The 26,102-nt window shown below is 37.4% G+C and overlaps 1 protein-coding gene across 2 annotated transcripts in view; it reads left to right on the plus strand.

Annotated features, from left to right (window-relative positions):
- The window catches only part of SMOC2 (SPARC related modular calcium binding 2), a 138,617-nt gene extending 113,144 nt beyond the window's left edge, over positions 1-25,473 (plus strand). Inside the window, exons 10-13 of one of the 2 annotated variants that reach the window (XM_030945597.1) lie at positions 17,567-17,669; positions 18,564-18,811; positions 21,250-21,293; positions 23,991-25,473. In XM_030945597.1, the coding sequence (XP_030801457.1) occupies positions 17,567-17,669; positions 18,564-18,811; positions 21,250-21,293; positions 23,991-24,014 (419 nt within the window). In that variant the 3' untranslated portion in view covers positions 24,015-25,473. Of the gene's footprint in view, positions 1-17,566; positions 17,670-18,563; positions 18,839-21,249; positions 21,294-23,990 lie in introns of both variants that reach the window. The other variant, XM_030945596.1, reaches the window with a different exon arrangement.
- Positions 25,474-26,102: the final 629 nt, after the last annotated feature.

Raw genomic sequence — 26,102 nt, forward strand, 5'->3', positions numbered from 1 at the left:
TTCGCATCAGGTATTTAGCCTGCAGAGAATGCATTTTTCTGGGCTCAGTGAAGAGATGTAGAATAAATACTCTTGTTCACAGGGATGACATTTTATATGATACTATCTCAGTGTTTTTCAAATAGATGGTGTTATTCCTTGGTTAAGTACAGCTTATAGGCCTCCACAACTGAAAGCCCTCAAGAAAGAAATGAAATGACCCCATACAAACATCTGGGAAATCTTTCAAAGGATTCAGAATGCTTCACAAGGTTCAGAAATTTGCTTCTTTCTAGCTCAGCAGGAGTGCTACTGTTCATAGATTCCTGATGTTAGCATATGGCAAAAATCCGTGAATAATATTGGGAAATAAATTAGTCACAAATTTTGCCCTTTACATTTGTGAAGTTCTTGAATTTGCTTGCTATCTAGAAATGTTTTCTGGTAAAGCTTTTTTTCTCTGTAAGTCATCCACAAGCAATTCATTGTAAGTATTCCTAAAGTACAATCCATGACCTGCTGAACCCTGATCCTGCAAACACTTACTTGCATTCTTCTTGTGATTAGTTCAATTAAAATCAAAGAAACTTTTACATGTGGTTGTAAAGTTAAGCCCAGGCATAAGTGTCTGTAGGATAAGGGTTTACATTTTTCTATAACCCTTGATATTCTATGGGCTATGTAGTCTCTGATTATTAAATGAGACACAGCCAGCCAGAGCCAGTGCAAACTCAGGGGTTTTCAGTCCCTGGGTATTATTCCTGTTCTCTAACTGGAGAGTTATAGACTGCAAGTCTTACGAGTCTGAGGTTTGGGTTCTTTGAGTACATAATCCAGATTTGCTGGTAGTGATCCAATTTGAAATTAGCTTTGGAACACAGTTCAATGCAAAGCAAAGGTCATTGAATCAAATTAATTTAAGAAGCAGAGTGAATATTCATCAGCTTTTTTTATGGCTTCTTAATCACTACAGATCCTTCTGTGCTGTGAACTTTATAATGGGGAAAAGTACTGATAAGCGAATTCCTAGGCTTTGTAGCCGGACAAATGGAAGTTATACTGGAAAATGTCTGCTAGAGCTGAGCAGCAGATTTTTCTGCAGAAAATAAACCCACAGTTTGAAAAATTCACCTGGCTCACTGAGGAGAAAAGCAGAATCTAGGAATAGCTCTTGACTAACGTATTCACCTACATAGCTAGTAGCAGCAGTAATACTTTGTATGCTATACATCTGGGGGTGAAAATGCTAGACAGCTATAAATAAATATGAATTTAACTCATAAATTGCATTTGGCATTTGGCTCTACAATCTCACTTGCTATTATTGCTGTTTCTCTCTCATTTTCATTAAGCAGGAAGGCATCATAAAGAACTCCATTAGTTGTGTACTTATATGTGCATCTAAATATAATCAATAATGAACAGAGTTACTCTTTCATGTATGCTGGAAATATCCATATAATAATATCACTTCAGAGAAGTAATATTTAAATGCTCACAAAACAATATCTCTGAACTACTGAAAATAAAAGATTGATGGTTTTTTATTAGGATATTTAGCACATATTTCTACCCTTGGAAATTTTTCAGTGTATGTGGTGCTTGCCCTTTAGGCTTTGAATGCAGAAAGTTAATTGGGAGTTATTTAAAGAAGGATTTTATTAGTTATTTTTGTCTCTCTCTGAGATGTGTATAGCTGAATTCACACTACCAAAGAAAGAGTTGGAAGGATACAAAAATATTCCTAATAAAATGTTCTTGAACTCTCTGAAGTATTTATACAAGAGAGTTTTGGATTCTTTTTTCCCAAAATAACATGTACTTGTACAGAGTTTAGGAAGGTGCATTGGTGTATAGTAGTTTCTTCTTGTGCTTTTTGGGTTATGTGTGCTAGTAATTTCATCACACAGGAATAATGTGTTTCTGATTTATCTAGATTAGAGGTGTTTATATGATAACTAACATAGCCCTAAATTTAAATCTGTATTTATACTAAAATTCACATTTACAGACAGAGATGCTCTTATACCTGTCAAGTCACACTCCTAGGAAAGGCTCATAAACAGGTTCTACTTAAGGATGTATTCCATATATATTCTCAGTAGTTTTCTCATGTTTTGAAATGAATCAAAGCCATTATGCAAGCTGTATCCTATCTCTGCTGTTTGTAACGAATTACTGTGATGCACCTTAGAGAAAGAAATCACAGTTTTACTTAGCCTCACTCAAGCTGACTCTATTACGCAAAATAAGAACAGTGATTTTGCTATCAGAAGTTTGAAATTCATGGTGTCATTGTATTAAGAATAGAAAAAGTAAATACATATTTTTCTAATATTTTCAATAGTTGATATCATCGAGATTATTATATAGATAATTTCTTGAAAGTAGGTTTGTAATTGTATGCTTGGCAGTTACTTGCTCTAAATAATTTTATTTTATTTAATCTCTGAAACTGTTGTTCAAATTCTGCTTCTAATTCATTACTTTTAATTGAAAATTAAAACAGTCTCACTGTAATGAGTTTTCTTAGTGTGTAAAATGGTATTAAGGAAACTAATAACTAGGAGAGGATACCTACGAAGGGCTCACAAAAGAGACCCATGATACTAGTATTTTTCTTGCTTTTTATTACACAGAAGGAAAGAACAAGTGGGATTCAGTAGCAAATGTCATTAAAAGGTTTCAAGGAGTGTCACTATTTCAATCCAAGTATCTCTTGAGAATACTGACATCCTGGGGAGGGATGCTAGGACCTGTAGGGAAGATTTCACATCCTGTTCTCTCCAAATGTTTGGGTGGACATTCATTCTTCTGCCACAGCTCTCCTACTCTGGAGCAAGACAGCTCAAACTCCAGACTCTGGTGGGGCTGCAGGACATGAGGCTGGGCTGACACCATCTGTGTGCACCACTGTGCCGGGATGAGTTGAGACTCCCGGGCATGAGCATGCTGGCATGCTCCTTGCACACATGGCAGAGGCCAGCTTGCACAGGCATCAGTCTGGGCTGGGGATGAGGTGTGATGAATGAGTTCTTTTTGTATTTTCATGTCAGTGAGACTTAGCAGGGGTTTTGAACTATTCCCCTACCAGACGTGGGATGAGCTGCTCTGACCAGCCTGTTTTTCCTGTAGGCACATGTATGTGCCTGCATTTTTTTTGCCTAGAGCTGGTTCTGTGACACATTCCTCCGAGGGAGAAGAGTTGAGTTACTCTCTGGTGTGTCAGTGAGCTCAACAGCCTCAGGTGATTTTGGGTTCACTGCATTACAGTGTGACTCCTTGAGCATACCCATACTCTCCACTTCTCAGTGATTTCGGTGTGTTTGAAAGCTACTGAGTGATAGGTTACCATGTACAGCACTAGAAATGGCCACATTTTTCTGCACTTTGCTCTGCATGCTTACCTTTCAGATTTTTCATGCAGACCTATTGAAAAAATTGGAGTGTACTTAAGCATGAGAGAACATTTTATTTTACAGCCCTTAAAACTATGTCGCAGCATCTTTTGTCTTAGAAAAGCAGGAAGATTGCTTCTAAAAAAAATGTGATTCATGCATTGTATACTATATATATATATATATATATATGTATGTATATCAAAGGACTACTTTCTTTACACAATATGAGATTTTTTTTTACCCCTGGCAAGCCAGGACACTTAGTTAATTAGGAGCTCTTGGTAAATATCTCCCTTCCTCCTTAGTAGTTCAGTTGGATCCAAGTTTTCATATCAGCTTTGAGCAATGCATAGTTCATCATAATTAGGACACCAGCTGGACTGTAGAAGTTGGGGTCATCTAAACTTCATAAACAGCACCAACAGGGAGTTCATGCTCTAGGTGTTACTGACATTACCATATCAATTTGAACCAAAGTAATGGATAAAAATAATTAATATTAGATATACAATCCTAATGTCAAAATTTGAAAGGGATAATTATTCTTTAAACTTAGTCTGGTTTCTACCGAATCAAAGGAAGCTAGTCTCCTTTATATAAAAATGCTTTGTCCTCTGAATTCCTTAAGTTTTACAATTTTTTCATGAAACTTTCCTATTGCAAACTGGGCTAAATTTTTTTTTTTTTGAAAACACTGAAATGCCAATCTGTTATGAGCTGTTTGAAATCATGTGTTCTATTTCAACTGTCCACTTGCTTGGACACAATGCTGATTTCATCCTTTGTCTGCTGTATCTCTTTTTCCCTTGTTCCTCCTTCTTGATTAAAAGAATGAAGGCAAACAGAGCCACAACATCTGTGTCTCACATGTTTACAAGTCCATTTCATTAGTTCTATGAGCTGTCCAGGATTTATATGTAACATTTTGTCACTAGGTGTAATTGTCAATAGGAAAAATTTAATCCAATAGGGATTACAAAAAAAAAAATCACTTACTTGAACTTCCTATAAAAAATTAATTTCTTTAAACAGGTATTTTGATCCCTGCATTAACAGGGTACACAGTTTTCTTGGAGCCAAGCTCATGGTTCCAGGCATGCATCACACAGTGTTATTGCAAACTTGGCAACTAAATCAAGGAAAGAGATTAATGTGCAGTGTGGTGGCTGGACATGTAAGGTACAGGAATCGGGCTTTAATTTAGAGTTCCCTGTAAGGCTTGGTAAAAAAGACGGCACACTGCTGTGGTGCTGGCATTTCTGATGTTTAGAAAAACAGGGCTTGCTCTTCATCGTGAGTTGTTTTTACTTTTTAAGTTCATTAATTTCCTTGACATGGGCAGGTTGGTTAAAGTAGTGGCTTGGTTAAAGTAGGGTTATTTGGGAAAGCAGGGTTCTTCTGGGAGAGTGAAAACTGTATGGTTTATTCTACAGTGAAACCTTGTTTTGTCAAATTCCTTAGCTGCTTGAGATTTAAGCTTGGAGGCTTAGCTGAGCATTTGGGTGAATGCTTTGTTGTTGCTAGCTCTCCTTCATATCTGGCTGTGGGGCATCTTGCAGACAGGCTTCACTTGATAGTCACTTTGTGTGGAAGGCAGCGAGGGAAGGAGGAATGTGAATAGATATAAACTGCTCTGATTCTTTACAATCCACCCAAGGAAAGGTGCCCGGGAAGCAGGTCAGAAAATGCTGGTTTAATATGAAAGGAGAGGCATGAGTTTCTTATCATAAAACTATTACCTGAATAAATCTACTAAACCTGAACTCTTCATTTGAAATCAAACGTGGTTGTCTGGAGGGAGAGTGAAAAGAAAACCAGACCCACTGGATCTCACTCTAATTGTCATTATATGTGAAATACAAAACGTGAACTTATTGTGGGGTACAGTGAATGTCTTGATGCTGAAGTTTTTTCCTTTTTCTACAATGAATTTCTGAAGATGTTCCACTGGGCAGAAAGAGAAGGGTACCTTCTATGCCTTATATCTTAGATGGAACTCATAGGTTGGCTAATAGGAAAGGAATACATTTTTTAAAAAAAAGTATTTCTTTACAAATTATTTTTATAATTTTTTATTAAAGTTAGGATACATACCGTGTGCACGGGCTCAAGTCAAGCTCCCTCACACAGATTTTTTTTTTTCTCTCTCAGATGTTTAACTTCAGAACTTTTGCTTAGTAACATTTGTAATTTGGAGACAGGTAGGAATTAATTGGGTTAATTTTCTTGTTGCCAACCAAAATTTGTACTTCAACAGCAAAAGACTAATTCCCCAAGTTTTCTTCTCAGTGATTTATCTCTGTTTACAGATAAAGCAGAACACTGTAATACGGGGCAGATAAAGTGAGGACATTCTATACTCATTATATTTTTAGTAGAGTCAACAGATAAATGCCTGTCATAAAAGAAGAGCAATTTATTCTTAAAATGGGCTTTGATAGCTAGGCATTTATATTCTTCTTCATTGTTTCCTGGTAACCATTTCCAAACGTATCAGCATAATTAATGGAATCTCTTAAATACTTGAGAGAAGAAAAGTGATCCTTTTCATGCAGAAAAACCAGAAACCCGATTAAATAAAATTCACTAAAAAAATGATTGTAAAATTGAATTTGGAACTCCCATCCTTTCCCCGTGCCTTGATAGATATTTTTATCTTCAAACATTCATGAAATCCATAGATCAGATTGATTCTGCTCCATCTGAACAACCCAAGATACACTTGATATTATAGACAAACCTAGGTGCTTTACTAAGTCGAGTCATAAAGTTTGTTGATGTTTTTGAGGGCACTGTGTGAGAACCCCAAGTTCCTTTTCTATTCAAAATTTAGACAATTGAGTGAAACCTTTTTCATGAAAATGAAAAACAAAAGTGACAAATTAAGGTTATGCTCTCTGTTGTGAATGGAAATTTTCAGGTTGAGGTAGAACCACTGAAGTACCCTATAAATAAATAGTTGCCCCTATAAATAGTGTTTTCTTTTTTTTTCCCCACTCTTTTCCATGACATCTGAGTATTTGATTACCTCCAGCTGCCTTATTTTTTCCAGTGTGCTCTGAATTCAACTGAATTCAACTGAATTCAACTTTATACTGGACGTTGCATTGTCTACTCTTTTAATGTCCTCTAAATGAAATACTAAAATTGAATAATAGCGAAGCTTAAATACTCAGTTTTAAATAGAATGGATTGAAAGTTAGAAAATAAAACTGAACAGACTTAATGTGTTTTTATATCAGAACAACAGGCTTCTCTTTGGTATTTGCTGAAAAAAGGTTATAAGCAGTGGCTTATTGTATATAAGAATGATAAAGTGCGGCTTAAGCAACCATTCACACAACTCTGTTTTTTGGGGAGGCAACAAGACTCAAGACCAAAACATGCAAGGCAAAAAAACTTTTTACTGAGAATTTGACTCTTCAGACTATGAAGTACAGTGCCTTTGTCCAGCAAACACTGAAGTCCATGCTTTTCTTTAAGCTCATGAATTCATTTGATCTAGTGAGAAAACTCTGTTGACACACTTGCCAGGCTTTTTGGAAGAAGCTGATTGCATTTCTTTATGCCATGCAGGATGAAGCCCTCGCTTAAAGAACACACTGTCCTGTTCTGATGCTATTGTTATTCTGCTGAAGAAAATGTTTTAATGTAGCAATAGGAATGGTTTCTGACATTTTCTTTGTTCTGAGGGTTTGCTCACAGCAAAAGGAAACCTTCTGTGGACACACAATAGCTTGATGATTAGAGTACTCAGCTGAAGAGGAAAGAACATAGGTTCAAATGCTTGATCCAAACCAGACAGAGCAGGGAATTGAACCTAACTCTCTAGTGTCAGAGATTAGGATATTCCATTGGGATAACAGCAAGCCAGGTTTCAACTCCCTGCTCTGTCTGGTTTGGATCAGGGAGTTGAACCTCAGTCTCCTCCATCTCAGCTGCGTGCCCTCATCACCAAGCTATTTGGCCAAGATGGGATAGGGTGTTTTGCTCTTAGAAAAAAAAAAGGCATTAAAAAGCTCATTTTGCACCAGAGTAAAATATAAACTACCCAATCCTGTCTATTTCCACATGATGGAATTGTTGTTTCCTGGCCAGGCTGGGAGAGAGCTACTTCGTGGTCACATACCAAGAGCGCCAGAAGCAATAGGAAGATATAAAACCCTTCTGTCCCTGCAAATGCAGCTAAAGATGCAGCAATTCAGCCATGCTATCCACATGGCTTTGGCAGAAGCAGAGAAAGCAAAACCACCAGAAGCCAGTTCATGTGAACGCCAGAGCTATCTCAGTGAATCACAGTTTTGTTTGGAGGAGAATGGGGGAGGAAGATTAATATTCTGTCAGTACTGTTGGAGGTGTCTGTGTCAGTGCACAGGCTGCAAGTTTGCTTGGAGCTTCAAGCAGCTTTTTTCTCCACTGATTTCCATGTCTCTCTTCTCTCCCTTGATTTTCTACCTGGTTCTCTCCAATTTTCATGCTTTTCTCCTCCTTTCACTGCTCTTACCATATATTCATGTCCTTTCCACAAAAATTGTTCTGGCTTAAGCTCTAGTCTTTGCAATGACACACATAATTGAAACTTGTAAAATCCTCTACAAATGTATTTATATCAGTTGATAGAAATGGATGGGTTGTAACTGTTTGCCTTTTTCTTGTAATCCACACATACATGTTGAATTTCTTGATCTAATCCTAGGCATTTTTAAAAGTTTAAGTGTTTGGGTGGTTTTTTTTTTTCTCTCTGCTTATTACATTCTCTTTTTTGCCTCCTGGTTTTAACCAGCAGTAGAAGACCAAGTGATTTTTGGCAATCTAGCATGTGAGCCCTTTTACAGTCATCTGCATAGGGCTTATTTACCTCAGTCATGTGAAGTTCATAGACTGAAAATCTGTTTGTGTTGGAATTCACAGTATTTGCTGTCTGTAGGTATGGAGCATGGACTTCTAGCTTTGAATAAGAGTTTTTTACATTCATTCACTTGTAATGGAAAATGACCACTGCATTCTAAATCAGCATTAGAGTATGCGTATTTATACCAGAGAATTATTCCCGGTAGAGTTAGAATGGAAATGTGGGGTGTATGAATTACAGAGTCATTATTTCAGTTGCCTTCACCAACAGGCAAGCACTGTTGCAAAATGCATGGCTGAAAGTCAGGTTAGTATTCATGCCCAAGAAGGACTGAGTTTTGCTGGGTCTGAGCATTTGGGATGCTGCTGTTGTACACTCAGATTGAATTTTCACCCTATCCCCTTCAATATCCAGGGCACAAAGTTATAAAGCAATGTCTTGTTTCCAACTCTCCCCATTCACTCAGCAGCACAGAGTAAGACACCTGAGAACCTCACTCGTGTTTCTATTGCTGCGTTATCAACAAATGAGATTCCATGGCCAGCTCCAGAAACTGTACACACACACTGCCCTGTCTACACTGGCTCAGTCTTGCAGCATGCCATGCCATGTCAGCCTGTGTATAAAATGGGGTCATGTTTGTTTGTAGACCATGCCTCATGTCTGGAGGGGATGATAGGGTATTTCTCTCTCTCTCTTTGTTTCCTGTAGAGTCCCACAGTCAATAAGCCTGACTGGTTTTCACATTTCAATAACCTCTCTCCTCAGCCCTTTCAGATATTACCTGTTAGTACCAAGAGTTAGCTGATTCTGGGGATCCTGGTTGGCGCTGCACTTCATGACAGCTGCTGAAGCTGACAGGGTGGGCTTCTGCACAAACACTAGGAAATCCAGTCCTTAGCATGGCTGCAGGATATCCTTAGTTGAGTACCTGACTGAATGCTGGACGTGCACAGGGGAAACAGGCCACGCTGTACCCAATGAAACTCACCTACAGTGTAGTGGTTCAGTGAGGAAAGTGTCCTCATAATCCTTAATGGAGTGTTATCATGGAATTGGATCTTCCTGCTATAAAGCGACCCAAGGCACTTTGTAATCAAACCTCACACTGTAAACTGTTTTACATGAAGTCAGCTGCATTGCATCCTTCCTGGCAGACACTTTAGAACCATAATTGCATTAATCTCCATCCTTAATTTGCTCCATTGTGCTTCTGTCATTGTAGGATCTCTGCTACCAAGTAGGATGTGTTCATTTCCCCAGTGCTTACTGTAAATTGCAAATTAAGCATGGTTAGCTCTCAGTTGCCTGCTTTTTGTGGGATTAAATCCAGTTCATCATTACTTGAGCATTTAGTTTATTATTGTTTAATGAGGTACACAGTACTACATTTGACTTGGAGGATCTGCTCCAAACAGAGGTCTATTTGCAAAGAAGGTTGGTTTGAGAACCTGCTGTAGCTACAGAGACCTCTGTCAACCCTGGGGAAGTGAGCTGGGTAATGTTGAATTAGGAGTGGACCATCATCTGTAACTTAAATAAATAGTGTCTAATTATTAAAGCCTGGACCTAGTCAGTCTGTCATAATATGCCCACCTCCTTCAGCAGGATCTAAGGGCATTTCATTCTTGTGTAATTTTATACCTTGTAAGAGTTCCATATTGAGGATTTGTAAGTTGTATTTATGTTTTTTGTATTAGTCATCTTACAGCTTTTTGTCTAGCAAAAGATGAGCCAGTGAGATTTGAAATTATATTTGCAGAGGAAATCGATCATGTTTAATGGAAAGTGTCCAGAAAGGTAACACAACTGCAGATCCCAAATTAAAAACTGCATAAAGAGAAAGGGAGATTTTTGTGATGCCAGGTTTCCAAGGACTGTTTCATTCCATAGTGTTCAAGTAATGCTTTAGTGGTACTTGCTGACTCTTGTTTCGCTTCAGCTACTTCCAGGATTTCCATTTTATAAATCTCTTTTAATCACTGCTGTAAAAATCCATTCTGATTCAATCAATTCACTATATAATGTTCCAAAAAATAGCCATGCCTGCCTGCCATTAATTCTAGCCTCCTTCTGTATTGCATATCCAATTTCTAAATCTGTCATTTGCCAGTTATGGAAGGGAGGGAGAAAAAAGTAATCAGGTAAAACTGGTGAAAATTTGTCTCTCAATGCGAGCTCAGTACTCACAGGTATAAGCAAAATAAAGCAAGGGTAAAGACTGATATTTTACATGACTGCTTGCAATATTGCTAGATCTTCTTCCTCCTTTCTGCTCCGGCCTTCCCCATCTTTTTTTTTTCCCATCTCATCCTCTACCATCCAACAGTATGCTTTGGGCCCTGGTAGTACTGACTTAGTTTTGCTTTTGGTGGTTCTGCCACTGCTTTTATTTCCAGATTCAAGAGAAACCAAGTCACTGCTTCTGTGAAATACTCCATTTGTGTGCCACAGGTTGGCATTGCTCTGTACCATCTCTATTTGTTCTTTTTAAAAAACAAAACAAGAAAAAACAATTCCCAAAACAAGCAATGTACAGTGTTTCAAAGGTCTATTTGAAAAGATCCATCATGCACAAAAAGGTATCTGTATGGAGTGCTAATCTTCCATCTCCATCCATCCTGTGTTATGTAGACATGAGAATCACACACAGGCATGAAGGTACCACTCTGTGCATGGGGACTTTTATAAAGAATTGCTCTAATAGGAATGTGTACTGCTGACCCAACAGCTCTGAATTTCCTTCTTCTGATTTTATGGCCAGTGGTTCTTAGTGTCTGAATAACAACCTTTTTTGCAGCTTTAGATGATAATGAGTGCTTTGAGGATTTTCAGTTTATGCTTCCAGTGGTAAAAGTCTCAGTAAGAGACAGCCAGAAAAGTTAAAATCAACATCAGTTGGTAGAAAAGGCTGTTTTTCATGAAGGTTTCCAAGGAGCAGGCTGCTTAGATTAATTAAGTAATGTAAAAAACATCCCCACTAAGTCAAGTCCCCATGGTTCAATTTTTCCATCAAGAGACCAAAATTATGCACCTGATTTCTGAGGTCACTTCCATAATTACAACAACATACATTCTTTGTAATGTCTTTTCCTTTTTAATGGATATTTAAATGGAGGTAATTAAATATGTTTTCTTTCATATCCTTCTCCTGAGAGGAAACATAACAACATGATGAAAATACAAGTAAATGGGAAGTAATAAATGTCTACTAAAAAATAACTGCATTGTTACTCTCTAAGCAGTATTGATTGCTAATTGTTAAGACTCTCAGAGTGATAATGAGGAGATTCAGATGCCTGTCATACTATATGAAACTGAATTCCAAAATATTTCAGTTTAATAAGCTATTCTTAAAAGTGTTGCTGCAGTCAGAGGTACTGGCTGCTTATCTCAAGTCCAGGCAGTCATGAACTATGATATATAAAGCAGAAGTATAATGTTTTGAAAATCAGATCTAGTTGCTTTTCTCTTCTACACATTTTTGGGTAGAAAAAATCTTTCTAAATTTTAAACACTTCTCTTTGTGTCCTAATCAGTGGGATGGTTGAGTTCAGTCACAGTGCCAACACTTCAGGTAAATGCATTGTGTTTCTTCCACTGGAGCTCAACCCACATGGCTACATTGCAGGTTGTGCTCAGCCTGCGGGGATGAGCCTCTAAAGGCTGCAAGTTGGCACTGGCACAGAGACTATAAACCTAAATGCTGAGAATGTCAGGTCCTTCTCAGAATACTGAGATGTCTTTGGCTTCTAAAAGTGAAGTAGATATTGTAGGCATTGACTGCCAAATAGAAATATCAGTTTCCTTGTATCCAGTCAAACAGCAAAGAGGCACAGCTCCTTATGATCTGAATTTTTAGACCTTTTTCCTATTTGCAGTCAAACCTAGAAAAATAAAGGTCTACAAGAGAATGTTTAAGAATGGCAAATAAGATCCAAATACTTTCTCAAGTTTAACATTGAATTTTGGCTGGATGGCCTCTGAAAGGATTACTGTGTTTCAACTGATTCATCTCTCTGTGTTGTCATAGTGACATCTCAGAGCTGTTAGCTGCAAGAAATTAATTTCTCAAAAGCCTTTAATGGAGGGAAAACCAAACTAAAAAGTGGTAATCAAAAGTTAGCCATTTCACATTGCCTGTCTTATGCTTTGATGATCTGAAACGATTTTATTTTTCTTGTTTAGTAATAATAGTACAGGAACTGAAATAAATGTAATGGACTGTTTTTCCTATCAACAAATGCCCTAGTCTTTTTCGCTCAGTTGCCTGCAAAAGCTGCTTATAGGATCTTGTGTTTCTGCTATGAATATTATCCCTTCTTTCTTCCACATTTACCCAAAGAATAGGAGAGTAGTTAGAGCCTAAATCTATTTGTAACACAGACACATAGAGAATTAATCACAACATGTGTAACACTACCAGGGAATATAAATTATCTGCCTGGGCTTCCTCAGTTAATAGGGAAGAAGTGAAACATTTTAAGGGAGATTCTCTTCTATTCTAAGGAAAAAAAAACCTCAGGTAGTTGGGATGAATGCCTTCTGAATGGGTTCCTTTATACTGAACTTAAATAACTATTGTGGATGAGACATCTCATTTCAGCAAGTTCAACAAATCCCCCTCAAAGAACTTTGGTATGATATGAATGTCTAAGGTTGAAGGGTAGGGCTTTGGGAGAGCATTCTTTGTTAACTCTTTAGTGTGTGTGTCCCTTGAAATTAGAACAGAAAGATAATTTTAAAATAGTAACAACAAATTAAATACGTGTTAAGAATTGAAATCTGCTTCTGCACTTGTTGAGAAATGATGCCTCTTTCCTGTAAGACATGGAGATCTGGGGCTACAAAGCAATGGATCAGTAGCCCCTACAGCGAATATCCATTGTATTCTATTTAATTATTTTAGAAAATTGGGTAAGGACATATGAAAGAAAATTTGTCTCTGAGCTTAACTTAATTCTTTTAAATTGTATGAATATTTAAGAGAAAAAATAAAATTATTTTTAAAATTGTAATACCTGAGGGATGTTAACAAGGAGAGGTAATAATGTCCTCAAGCCTTCAAGGATACAAAATAAGAAAATAAGTAGATAGTTTTTCTCTGTGAGAAGTCACCAGAAGCTGCAGTGAGGGAAAGACTGAAATGAAACATAGAGTCATGGAATCAGAGAGTTCTTAAGACCTGGAAAAGACCTCCAATATCATCAAGTCCATCTGTTAAATAAAATTATAAAGGCAGTGACTTTGTCAGTGAGACACGATTTGAGACCATGATTTTTAGTAATCAGTAGAGTAAGAAATTTCATTTCCCAGGATCATATTTTGAAGGATTTTTTTTTTTGGAAAGGGAGTCAGGAAGAGCTCAGGAAGTCCTCCAAAAAATGAGGAGGACCCTCAGCATGTCTAGACCAACAAAAACTTGTGGTTCACATGGATGTCCAGAAATAAATTCATAAATATACATATATGTATGTATAGAATAAATGTCCAAGAAAAAAAATTTTTGTTGTATTGTCTATTTTTCAGTACCACTGAAAAAATTAGTTAAATTCTTTTCTTCTGTATAACACTGTTTTTCAGTGAAATCAAAGGTACAAATGAAGCATAGTATTTCTGGTCATTCTGCTTTTTGGCAGATCAAAAACTTACTTGGAATCTTTAGAGGTATTTCAGTGGTCATTGTATTTGATTGTACTACTAAGCTTTATGTTCATATTAGCAAACAGGGAATAAAAAAGAAACTTTAGACTTGCTAATTGGAAGTTAATATCTTGAGTGACTGACTCAAGATAGTTTCCTCTCTTGCAGGAAGATTAATGTACAATCCCTTTTAAGGTGGTAAATCTTATCTGTTGGATTCCTATTTTTACAAAAATGAACAAAATGCTCTTCTAGCTGTAACTTCAGATATGTTGTAAAAGATAATCTTCCAAGACAGTAGTAGATTATTATCAGCCAAGCAGGGAGCTCCAAGGCACTAGGGTGCATATTTTAGGATGTTTATGGAAAAACTCCCCACAGATTTAACTTCAAAAATGCATTCTCAGTGCTAAAAGTAGTTATATGTATAGAGAGGTGTATATATGAGAGATATAATGCATAATGATGATTCTCCAATTTCCTTTATATTATAGCTGAAATGTGCTGTTTGTGTATTCCTGTCATTTGTTGTATGTATTTGTTGGTCTAAGGTTTACTCTGGGTAACACTATCCTTAAAGCAAACACTTCAGTCTGCATTCTGAACCTGTATGTTAACTCCATGTGGTTTCAGCTTCCACCCTCTAACAACAAATTACTATGTATGTAAGCTGTCAAATCCACATAGGACAGGCAGCTGCAGAAGAAGAAACTGAAACCTACAAACCAGAGCAAGAAGCATAAGGCTCCCATAAGACACTGGTCTTTCCCTTTCTGTATTTAGCCCAATAAGAGTGAATTATTCATTACAATCAAGCTAAAGCTCCTCCAATCTTGCCATCCACAAATTTGTTGAAAAATTAAAGCTCAGCGTGAAGCCTCCAGAGAATTATTCCAAGTTAGTAACACCTGCAAAGAACAGAGATTTCACTGTGGGATAAATTGCTGTGTGATTGCCCACACGTCAGCAAAACTTATAATTGGGAGAACCTGAATATTTTCTCTGTATTTGACTGATGAGGATTTTGTGGGGTGTCATTTTACATTAAGTAGTAGAGTTGTAATTTAGAATGTTCCACAGCAACTGATTGTGTTTATTTTAACAGCAATTTTTGTATTCTATGAGCTTTCTATTGCTGTCAGCTGTTATTGCAACTTTATGAAATACACATTTAGAAACCTTTCTTATTCTTAGGGAAAATTGTCAGAGACAGGCTTTAAACTGTGGAATTTTCTTCTTGTGATTTCTTGTGAATGTAGAAGTTGATACTTTCCCCTGCTTAGCTGTATCTCATAAATGGCAAGCTAAGCGAGGATTTTGATCTCTATATCTGTAGCATATGTACACTCAGCAGCTCCCCGGACAGCAGTGGAAACTACCTAAAGCAGATTTTTGTTTCTTCCAGATGTTTCAGAAATACACTCATAAATGGTGGAGCTCCTAAATCAAATTGGACATTATTAACTATCCAAAAAAAGGACAGAGAAAGAAAAAAGTCAAATTGCCTTTGCTCCATATTGCGCTGCATTGTTACATGCTGAGGTCTTATTTTCTGCATTTTCCACAAGTTCTATATCAATTCACAACTTTAGTTTGGAGCAGAATTTAGGCTTCTGGCTGATGTTGGTAATAACAGCTCCAACACAAAATTAATAAAGCTCATAATATTCAAGACAGGCCTACGTGGACAGGCTCAGACAGACTTTTCACCTCTCCTTTGAAGGGAACCAGCTCTGGCCCACAGTGCTGTCCTTGCTAGCAGGAGGTAGCACTGAGCTCAGTGGGCTGCTCAGGGACTTGTTGCTGATTCCTGCAGGTTGGCATGCTGGCACAACTGGATGTGCCTGCTGCACAGGGACTGCCTGCCCTCTGCCTGCTCATCTCTGGACAGATGTGCTTTTGTGGCTCGCAGAGTTGTGTGACTTCATTTAAATGACAATGCACAATTTGCTTTCATGGTTGGAATGCCTGAACCTAATTTGGCAGCAAACTCTTTGCATTAGAGGATATGCACTGAATGGAACCTGTTGGTACAGTTGTCTGTCCTTCCTTTATTAATATCTTGCCACCCTTCTAACTTTCATACCTTACAGGGAAAATTGAAGTGCTTACCTCACTGAACTCAAAGTTATAGTCACAGCTATAGATTGTTTGGTTTTGGCTTTTGGGTTGGTTTTTTTTTTTTCATTTCTTTTTTCCTCTTTTTTCCAGTTGTGACAGAAAAAAACTCACAACTGATGAAATACTAAGGAGAAAGGGACATATCTAACAGAGTGACAACTGTTTTCATATGTGTACTTTGAGTGCAGTGGAACTTGCCTCAGTGAATTCCTTTTAAATACCTTTTACAGTTACTGAAACAAAATATCCTTGGTGCCAAAGGCAAGGAACTCATAACCACATGAATGTGTTAGACCATAATATCTAGTGGGTACTCCTGCTGTACATAATAGCTGAGCTATTCTGACTGCAACACAACTAAGGGCTAATGTAACACAGGTTTATTTCCTTGGATCAACATGGGATGTATTAAAAAATAATTTGCTGGGCAAGATGAAGCTTTTCAGGCTCATGTAGCCCTACTGCCTGTTCCAGAGGTTGCTGAGAAATGTAGTAAAACACCAAATCCCTACTGACTGACTAATCTTACTTTTCCACAACACTTCAAAGTACTTCCCTTTTTCACTCTAAAACAGAGCTGCAGTAAGTGGCTTCCAGCGCAGAATTGTCTGTGAAAGTCCTGCCGTGGGCTCTAGCTTCAAGCTTGTAATCTCCATGTCCCTGATCATGGATCATCCTATACTTTAACTCAGCTATTTGGAGGGTTAGAGGAAGACCTGGTGTTTGGCTCAGGGCTCTAGGGAAGAGGAGAGGAAGCAGGTGTATTGTATAAACAAACCTCCATGTGTCAACATCCATGTGCTTGTCAGAGGAATTTATCTTCTCCAGCTGTGCTGCTTGAAGAGGGGATCTTTCAGTATATATTTAACTGACATATTATGTGTCTGAAACATGCTGTCAGTTTCTTTCAGAGAAGAACTTTGTAGCATGGGGAATGTGATTATGAGGATGATCTAGCATCACCATAGGCTCTCACAGTATGAACCAAAGTACCAACTAACAGCAGCTGATTGGGCTAGGTGCCATGTAGTTCCTCCTGTCCAAGAGGAAAGGCAAGGACACAAGGAGCTGACTGTCATTTTACAGAGAGGAAAACCAATGTACTGAAAATATGTGTGTGGAAAATAAGAGGAGCCAGTGGAAAATAAGAGGAGTGAAAGTGGAAATCTGAAATAGGTATTGTGTTGTCCACGTCTAGTCCATTTTTCTGTCTTGTGTCATATATGAACTTTTATGGGTTCAAAGCTGTTATTTTCAAACTGTGACACCATGTTAAAGACATCTGAAAGAAGGAAAAATTATGGCCAAAAATTAAATAAAGGCATTCAAGGTATGCAAAACAAAATTCAAACTTGCTTCAGTTCAAAGGGTTGTTTTTTTATTCCTGCTCTGTTACAGATAGGAACCTGAATTTAAATTCTTTTCTTTTAATTATATTATGAACACATCCACAATTTATGGAAATTTATGCACAGGGAGTAATATCTATCTCAAGATCTAAACTATTGTTGGAATCAAAGTGTTGTAAAAACAGGTAACAAGAAAAGAAAAAAAAAATCTCATTTTCTAGGTTGTCCTGGGGCCAAGAAGAATGAGTTCCTAACGAGTGTTTTGGATGCATTGTCCACAGATATGGTGCACGCAGTCTCTGATCCATCATTGTCTTCCAGCCGGTGGGTTTCAGATCTTTTTGTATGTCTTTAAAAGGATTCCAACAGTGGCGAACAGATTGTTCAGGGCTTTGAGGATCCTGCATAAAGGGTGAATTTACAAGAACCTATCTAGGAGAGTTTACTTCAAAATTACCACTGTGGACTGTTCACTAAACAGAGATACACTTGACAGATGAACTCTCGGCAGTGCAGCTCAGGGTTTATCTGTAGCTGCTGGTGCAACTGTGTGTCAGTCTTTGTTCTCCTCTCAAGGCTTTATATTTTAAATGTGTGCTACCTTTCTGATTCATATTCTTCCTAGTTGCTTGCAAAACAAACCAATGCTACTAACAGTCACAGGTAGCATTAAAAATGTGTAAGTGCTGTCAAACTTAGGGCATCTGCAGGTCAGGTACTTATCTGAGGAGATAGCATTTATTTTTATAGCTTATCCTGTAATTCAATACATTTGGGTGTTGTAGCTCTGAGAGAATCCATCATGGGTTTTAATTGGAGCTTTGGTATTTGGCAGTGCTGATTGTTGATGAACTTCGGTTGGTTACTTCACACATTTAATGCATCTGCTGACTATGAAACAGTCTTTTTCTCTTTTTTTTCTGTCTCCCCTTTTCTCTGATTTAGGAAATTTAAGGAGAAAGCACTCTTTGCAGAGTATGATGCTGAACTTAACAGGGTTTCAGAGAGTACACTAAAAGCAGATTCTAGCCCTTAGTGTAAAATTTAAGATGTTGTCAGTCAAAGTGAAAACAAAAGAGATTCACTACAATTTAGTGTCCAAAACCAGGGAGTTTTAGATAACAATGGTGATGGCCATGTCAAAGTGATGTAACTATTCTGAAATAAAGGTATTAAATATCAGAATTAAGACTAAATTTTCTTTTTTTCTTGTTCCAGTGTTTCTGAGCCTGATCCAAATCATACTCTGGAAGAGAGAGTCGTCCATTGGTATTTCAAACAGCTAGATAAAAATTCCAGTGGTGATATCGGCAAGAAGGAAATCAAGCCATTTAAGAGATTCCTAAGAAAGAAATCAAAGCCCAAAAAATGTGTGAAGAAATTTGTGGAATACTGTGATGTGAACAACGATAAGTCCTTGTCAGTTCAAGAATTAATGGGCTGCTTGGGAGTAACAAAAGAAGAAGGTAAAGCAGAAACAAAGAAACGCCATAGTAAGAACCTCTTCTCTCTGTCTTTTTCACTAAATTCTTCAAAGCTTATGCAGCCTGATATTTATATGTGCCTGAGTTATACAAAATACACCTGTCTGCAGCTAATGCAGCTGTTGCTTAGGACAGATGGCAAGAAAGTGGTTCCTGGATCACTTTGCTCCAACAGAATTAAAAACTTCCCGTTGATTCTAACCATTAAATGTATTATGGTAGGAAACCTAAGAAGATATAATAACAATCATCAAAAAGCCAGTTTAGTGTTATTATAGAACTGTGTTCTGAGTGAGTGGAAGTATAACACCTGTGCTTTTTGGATTCCTGGAAGGAAGCACATGGTTGAGCTTTCTAATGAAATCTCGTTTCTCAAATGTAGTTTAGAGATGCAGAGAGGAATGTGGTTATCTGCCAAACAGGTGGGATAACAGCTAATACACAGCCACTTTACCTTGCTGCCAAACATGTAGGAAGGGGAACAACTAACTTACAGAGTTCAATCACACAATTCCTGAAAATGGGAAAAAAAATTTAAAAAATTAGTTCTAAACAGCAGCAGTAGATCCTCATGCTTTAAGAAGTGTGGTAGAATGAATATAGGTAAATTGTTTTGTCTGGTACCTTAAAATGAAGCGAGGACAGTGGAACAAAGGTCTCATTGGTTGTATTCAAGTCTAGAAGAGGAATACTGCAGAAAGACAGAAGGAGTCTACATTTTACTAATGAAGTAAATTGTCTATGGCTCACAGTAACAGATCTCTCAAAACAAGTATTGAGCAGATCCAGAAGTTTTTTCCTGGGGCTTTTTTTGTGGGCCTCATACCCTTCCAATTTTCACTTAGATGATGAAGGTTAAGAAAAAGAATATGAAAGTGGATGAATTTTAGTATCTTTATATTTATCTTTATCTATGGATGTGGAAAGTGAAACAATTCTGTCCTGCTGCAGCAGGCATTCTTTCTTAGGACTTGTTGTGGATGAAATTTGGGTCCAAAATCACTACACAGGCAGTAAAGGAAAGCCATAGCAAGACTGAAAGCAAACCCCAGGTTTTTTTGTCTTCATATTCCAGTAGAAAACCCTCCAAATATTAGGACAAACTGTCTGTTTTGGAAATGCAAATTGTAAGAGGCATGAAATCATGTGAAGATCACACACAGATTTGGCTGAAGTAAAAATTGTGACTACTACAACCGAAGTTCTGTAACAGATCTTCTGCAAAAAAAATCTATTCAATAATGAGAACATTCAACTTTGGAAGGAAAAAAAAAATCCCAGAAGTTTGGCATTGGAAAACTAATGGTATCCAGTTGGAAAAAAGTTCTTCACCAAATCATTGGGTTGCTTTACTAGAAGTACATAGTTTTAAGGACAGGAAAATAAAAATTACTTCTGTTGGAATACCATTATTCTGTTTTGTTTCTTTTACTTGATAATTAAAAATTCCTTTCTGATACTTCTTTCCTTGCACAAATGAAAGCAATTACCACTTCACTGCAGTTAGAGTTACATCTCTAGGAAAATATGAGATTCTTGTCACCTGAGGTGTCAGAACTGAGCTAAGGAAGTGGCTCTGTATCATTTCGTGTGAGTCTCAAGTTGCTTGTGTGAGAATAATTTGAAGCAATATAGAAGCCAGAGAGTTGTAAAGCATGTTTTTTGAAGGGGATACTAGCTGCTGTATCATTTTTCAAGGTCCAGTCTTTTTTCCCTAAGTTCCAGTACAGCTTGTCTGACTCACAGACTGACACGGAAAACCAAGACAGCAAGTTCCTCCCTAGTCTCACAAGTTAGCTTGAGAAGATTAATGGGCTAGCAAATTTATTTATCTTTTTGAGGGTTTATTTTCACCTATTTTGGGCGCTGTCTTTGACTTTGAAACTAAGAAATTTTAAAAAATTTGTGATAATCCTGTCCTTTTACAGATGCAATGTAAACAATGTTGTTGGTTTGTAGAACTGTTTCTGTGACATCTTTATCTTTTATCTATTTTTTATCTTTTATCTATTGCTTTGTGAAACTGTTTCTAATATCTTTAATCAAAGTGAATGCTTTCCATGCAGTCTGCTTGTCCATGCTTCTTTACTGCCAGGGATAATAGACTATATTTACTACTCAAGATTTATAAGTTTGAAATGCTCAACCTTGACTATATGCAATCTCCTAAGCAAATTTGACATGTTAACTGGCAACAGATGCTGTTGTTCAGCTTTCATATAACTCCTTGAAATAAGCAATACCTGTATTGAGGAAAGAAAAAATAGCTGTGTCAATGAAAGGTCTGAAATATTTTATCTCATTTATTGAAAGCTGGGCACTTACCCTGCTCTAAAAAAATAGCTTTTCAGAATGAGGGCCTCAGTTCCTGAGGATAACTTGCAAACCATATTTATAATGTTTTCTTTTCCTTCTTTTAGCGGTCCCTAGAACCAACACTGAGAGCACTTCATCCAGCAGGCAGGTGGGTACTGAGGAGAGCAAGATCTCCATTTCTGCCTCTTCTGGATGAATTTCTTGGAGTTTTAGTCATCATTGCAGCTTCAAACTACTTTAATCTGCTGTTCTGCAGAGTTGCCAGAAAAATGTAGAGCAACATCCCAATTAAGTTCTATGTATGGAAAGCTAAATCAGTCAATTGCAGGTGCAGAGTAAATGTGCATAATTTGCAAAGTGGATTAGGCTTGCACGTGGAAGTTCCTAGGAAAGTGTAAGTTGACATATAGGACATATATGATAATTTGATGAGTGTAATTGAGTCCTCTTGAGTATTCTGCGTTCCTGAATGACAGCATTCCCATGGACTTTTAAATGTGCACTGCTTCATCTTCATTTAACTTTTACTTTAGCTGAATTCTGCCAATTTTCCTTTGTGTCACACTATAAACACAAACTGACATTTATTGAAATGAACAAAGCCATGCATTTCCCGTGACCTGTGAAAATCCATACTTTTCAGAAACCCCACTGCATTATTATATGATGGCTTAAATACAGCTTTTAAAATCTTAGTACAACGAAAAGAGCTGTCACTTTCAGATGCCTTTGCTGGCTGAGCAAAATATGCTGAAGAACTAGGATTCAGTCTAATCTGCGTTTAAACTAAAATTGCAGAATGATTGGAAAAGATAAAATATCAAGTGCCCTGACAACATAATCTAGATTTTTTTTATCAGTTTTCTGCAAAGACTTGATCTTGTTTTTCAAAATAGCACCAGTCATTCATGGAGGTTTGGCTACTCAAGCTGTTCTGAGCTTCAAAAGGCACAAAGGCAGACATTTTTAACCCTTTAAAGAAAGGTGCACTTTGAGAAGGAGGGACTTCAGTGAAAGGCCAGGAAAATAGGTTAAAAAAAGTGGGGTTTAATTTGTATGTGTCTATTTTTACAACCATTTCTCCCAAAGAAATTTTTTTTCTGGGAAATATGTTTATACCTTCCTAGTACTTTTGCATGGTCTTGAAGGAGGACTGGTGAGTCCAGTAGTTTGAGTGGTCTAGCAAAAGAGTAATCTTCACACTATTCTTATACCTCATTGTATCAGTTAGAGAACTTAAATTATTAATGCCTACAAAAGCACCAGTAAATGATAAAATGGTTTAAAATTTATTCATGTAACTATATTATAAGAACAGCTCAGGTAATGCTGCACCTATGAAATTAGGAATTTGGCTAAAAATACCCCAAAACCCAAGTTGTAGTAAATGTCTTCCTGTCTATCATAAAGCTAGATTAATTTGTTAGAAACTGAACCCCAGGTGAACCTACCTACAATCCAAGAGAAATCTTCCTCTTAAAGTTGCTTGTTGATTTGTTCCCTTTTTTTATCTCTGCTTTGTTTGATGTTAGGTTTGCACTTCCTAAGGCAAGCTCAACATTGGTTGTGGTTTTTAACAGAGACCTCCAACATACCTTTGATGGAATATAAAATATTCTCACAGCTACAATAATGTGATAAGTTTGTTCATTTAAACAGGTGTTTGTGGTCTTAATTTTTCAGGTTTTCTCCACAAATCACTTACACCTTAAACAAGACAGCCTGAAAACAATTATCGTTTCAGAACTCCCAGAGCATTCAGAGAGGTTATTTTAATTATATAATGGCAATTACTGGCACACGTGCATTGCACTTGAAGCATGACAAGCCCTCTCCCCTTTCTTGTAATCTGATGCTGACTTGTGGAATTGGACATAAAAGTGTCCTTAGAACAGCTACGTTTTTCGATTTTGTCCAATAATTTTGCTGACTCAGCATCAATTATTTTAAGAGCTGTTGCTGACAAATGATAGCCTTGCATTAAGGCTGGCTAAGAAAACCATCTGTTGGCAGTTTCATACTTGAACAATACATGGCTGCAAATGCACAAGGTGGTTTTCATCACAGAAGTTCTCACTTGAAAGGGAGCTACTGAAAAGCATAGAAGCTGCTCAAAGGAAACCACCCATCTGAGAAGGCCTCGTCAGATTTGCACCACTCAGGAGACACACACTCAAATCTTATTCTCTACTAATTTATTATTTAGCAGCAGTTTAGTTAAATATATGCTTATGTGTGCTTTGGCACATGTTTTTTCACGTTTGTTGAGAAAACAGCTTAATGAAAGAAAGCAGACAGAGAAACATACAATAATATGCTTACTGTGGTGCAGCTGTGGTTGCTCTCAAAGGGTCAAATAGGGGATGGGTCTGACTGGACTGGGGTAGTGGCCAGGTACGTTTCCCTTGCTCAGCTCCACCCTGTCCAGCAAACACACACATACATGCCCACACACTGTCAGTGCGGCTTCTTGCAGCCTAGCAAAAAGTTTGTAAGGAAACCACAGATTGTTTGTGAGACTTCAGCCAGCAGCCTGTTCCTTACACATGACATGCCATAGGAGGTATATTGAACCAGGGACTTGCCCAGGCAGTTGCTAATACTGTGTTTGACAGGTGTGGATTTAAAGGGCCACAGGTAAGTAGTCAAGATATTGGTCATACCCTTGCTTGTAGATCCCATGAAGGACTACAGGGCAGGATTTTTTTTCATTTTCTGTATATATTTATGCATAACTCTCTTCTGATGATAGAATATGGGTACTACTGAAAAATAGAGATAGAATTTTATGCTGGACTAATTGAAAGCATCATTAATAATGCAGATTTTCCCAACTTCCTTTCAGCAAGTTTCAAAGAAGCAAGGATGAACACCTTACTAATCCAAGGCAGATCTCTTTGACGTGGGAGATTTCCTCACCAAAAGGCAATAAAAACAACTGTAGTATTTGCACTTTGTACTTAAAAATGTAAATTCACTTTGTAGAAATGAAATATTTAAACAGACTTTTTTTTTAATCTGTGAAAAAGTAATGGCTAGTTTTGAAAAATTATCACATACAATGTATGTGTATTCTTTTGTTGTCTGAAATATGTAAAACATGTTGGAGATGTAAAAGTTTGCATTTAAACCATTTTTTAAAAAGTAACTTTTTGGCAAACAGTAGCACAGAAACCTGATTCTATGTATTTTTGGTTTCAATAGTATGCCTTATTTTTCTTAATATTGTCATTTAAGTAGAGTTATGCTGAAAAATCTACTGTATTCTCAACTTTGTCCAAGCAGTATTGAATGTTTCATGTTTGCAGGACTGAGAGAATTGTGTAAATTGCTGTTTACTTGGTTTTGCAGTTTTTTACTGAACAGCTATTTCATTGGTGGCAATATTTTATTTCATTTTGTTTTTATTGTAATTACTAGGCTTTCCAAAGGTCATACAATGAGTATACAACCACTAATGGATTCAAAAAACAGTTATTCTACTTGGGATGCTTATAGAACAATGTATCCTTTTATCAATTCTTGAAGTGCCTTTATTAATAAGTTTTGGTAGGATTTTTCTCCTGTTTGCTTTCACTTGTGTTGTTAACACAGCAAACCAAAAAGGAGTAAGGTAGAGTGTAGTGTCACTCCAGTCTGGTTCAGCCTGGGCCTTAAAAGCATGTTTCCCTGGTCAGTGCAAAGCAGGAGCAGAGTTTGTATGGGTCAGAATTGTAAATCTTTCTCTTGTGACAGGGAGAGATAAGCCTTTTTCCTCTACACCTGGCTACCCTTATCAACCCTTTGGCTTTGCCTGGGGGCCTACTAGAGGAGGGGCTGTTCACACTGCCCCTGCCTGAAGCTTTTGTTTTGCTGACTAAAGAAACTTCTCAAAAGTTTTCATACTTTCCCCATCATTTTTTCCCCTAATGCTTTTGTTCTTATGTGTGTCTGAGGGGAATAAGAACTTCCGGATGTGAGTCTAAAGAAGGGGACCCAAATGGAAAAAAGTTCTGCTCTTGAACAACTGTGAGTTACAAGCAGCTGGGTTGATCGATGCAGTGGTACAAGGACTGCTGGCATCTAGGAGCTGACATGAGAAGGCAGGAATGTAGCAGCAAGCAGTGATTTCATTATGGTTTGTTTGAATAATGTGGAGGATCTGACATGTGACTAGCTATTTAGAATAGCACCCTGCTTGAGTTTGTACTGGAAAAGCTTTTTGTGAATCAAAAGGTGTCATTTCAATTCCAACATATTCTGAAGTAATAGGAAACACTGTATGCAATGGAGTGGTATCCCAGAAATTGTGTACTCTAAGCTCTGGCAACAGGAGAAACCAAGGCAACTGTGTGTTATCTTGTATTTTTGTTTTAAAAAGTATTTCTTATTCTTTTATAATGTTAAACTTTGAAATTAATCTTCTTTATAGATTAAAGATTAGTATGTTATCAAACTATGCTGGTGACTTTTCTTTTGCAACACAGAGAGACTTGTTTGGAAGTAGTTACATACGGTGACAACTTCACCACTTCTTTGAGTTTACAAGAAACCTCATGACCTGGCATTGTGTCCGTCTACTTCCCTTGCCTTTATTGAATTCTTTTTTAAGATCATTCATGTCTTAGTCATACCATTGCTTCCTCGAATTCTCCATATAGCTTCAACCTGGTCTCTTGCTTCTTCTTAGCAAAGTGCAGTGTGCAAAGATAGAGATGACACCTTTTCCCCTCCATATGAGTGTGAGCTGCAGGGCAGCTTTCAGCCTGGCTGGAAGCAATGAGGGGAGAGATGCAAACCCTCAGAATTCACAGTTCTGAGGGTCAGGTGGTCACAGTATGGTTAATGTAAGAAACATTTAATTCCATCACTTTGGCCTTTGGAGACAATATAAACGTAGGCTGACAAATATTTTGCCATGTCCATGGTTTGAAAATGCACCCCATTTAAACTGAGAGGTTGTGTGAGGAGGCAGATT

The sequence above is a fragment of the Camarhynchus parvulus genome, chromosome 3 (assembly GCF_901933205.1).
Source record: "Camarhynchus parvulus chromosome 3, STF_HiC, whole genome shotgun sequence".
Classification (NCBI taxonomy): domain Eukaryota; kingdom Metazoa; phylum Chordata; class Aves; order Passeriformes; family Thraupidae; genus Camarhynchus; species Camarhynchus parvulus.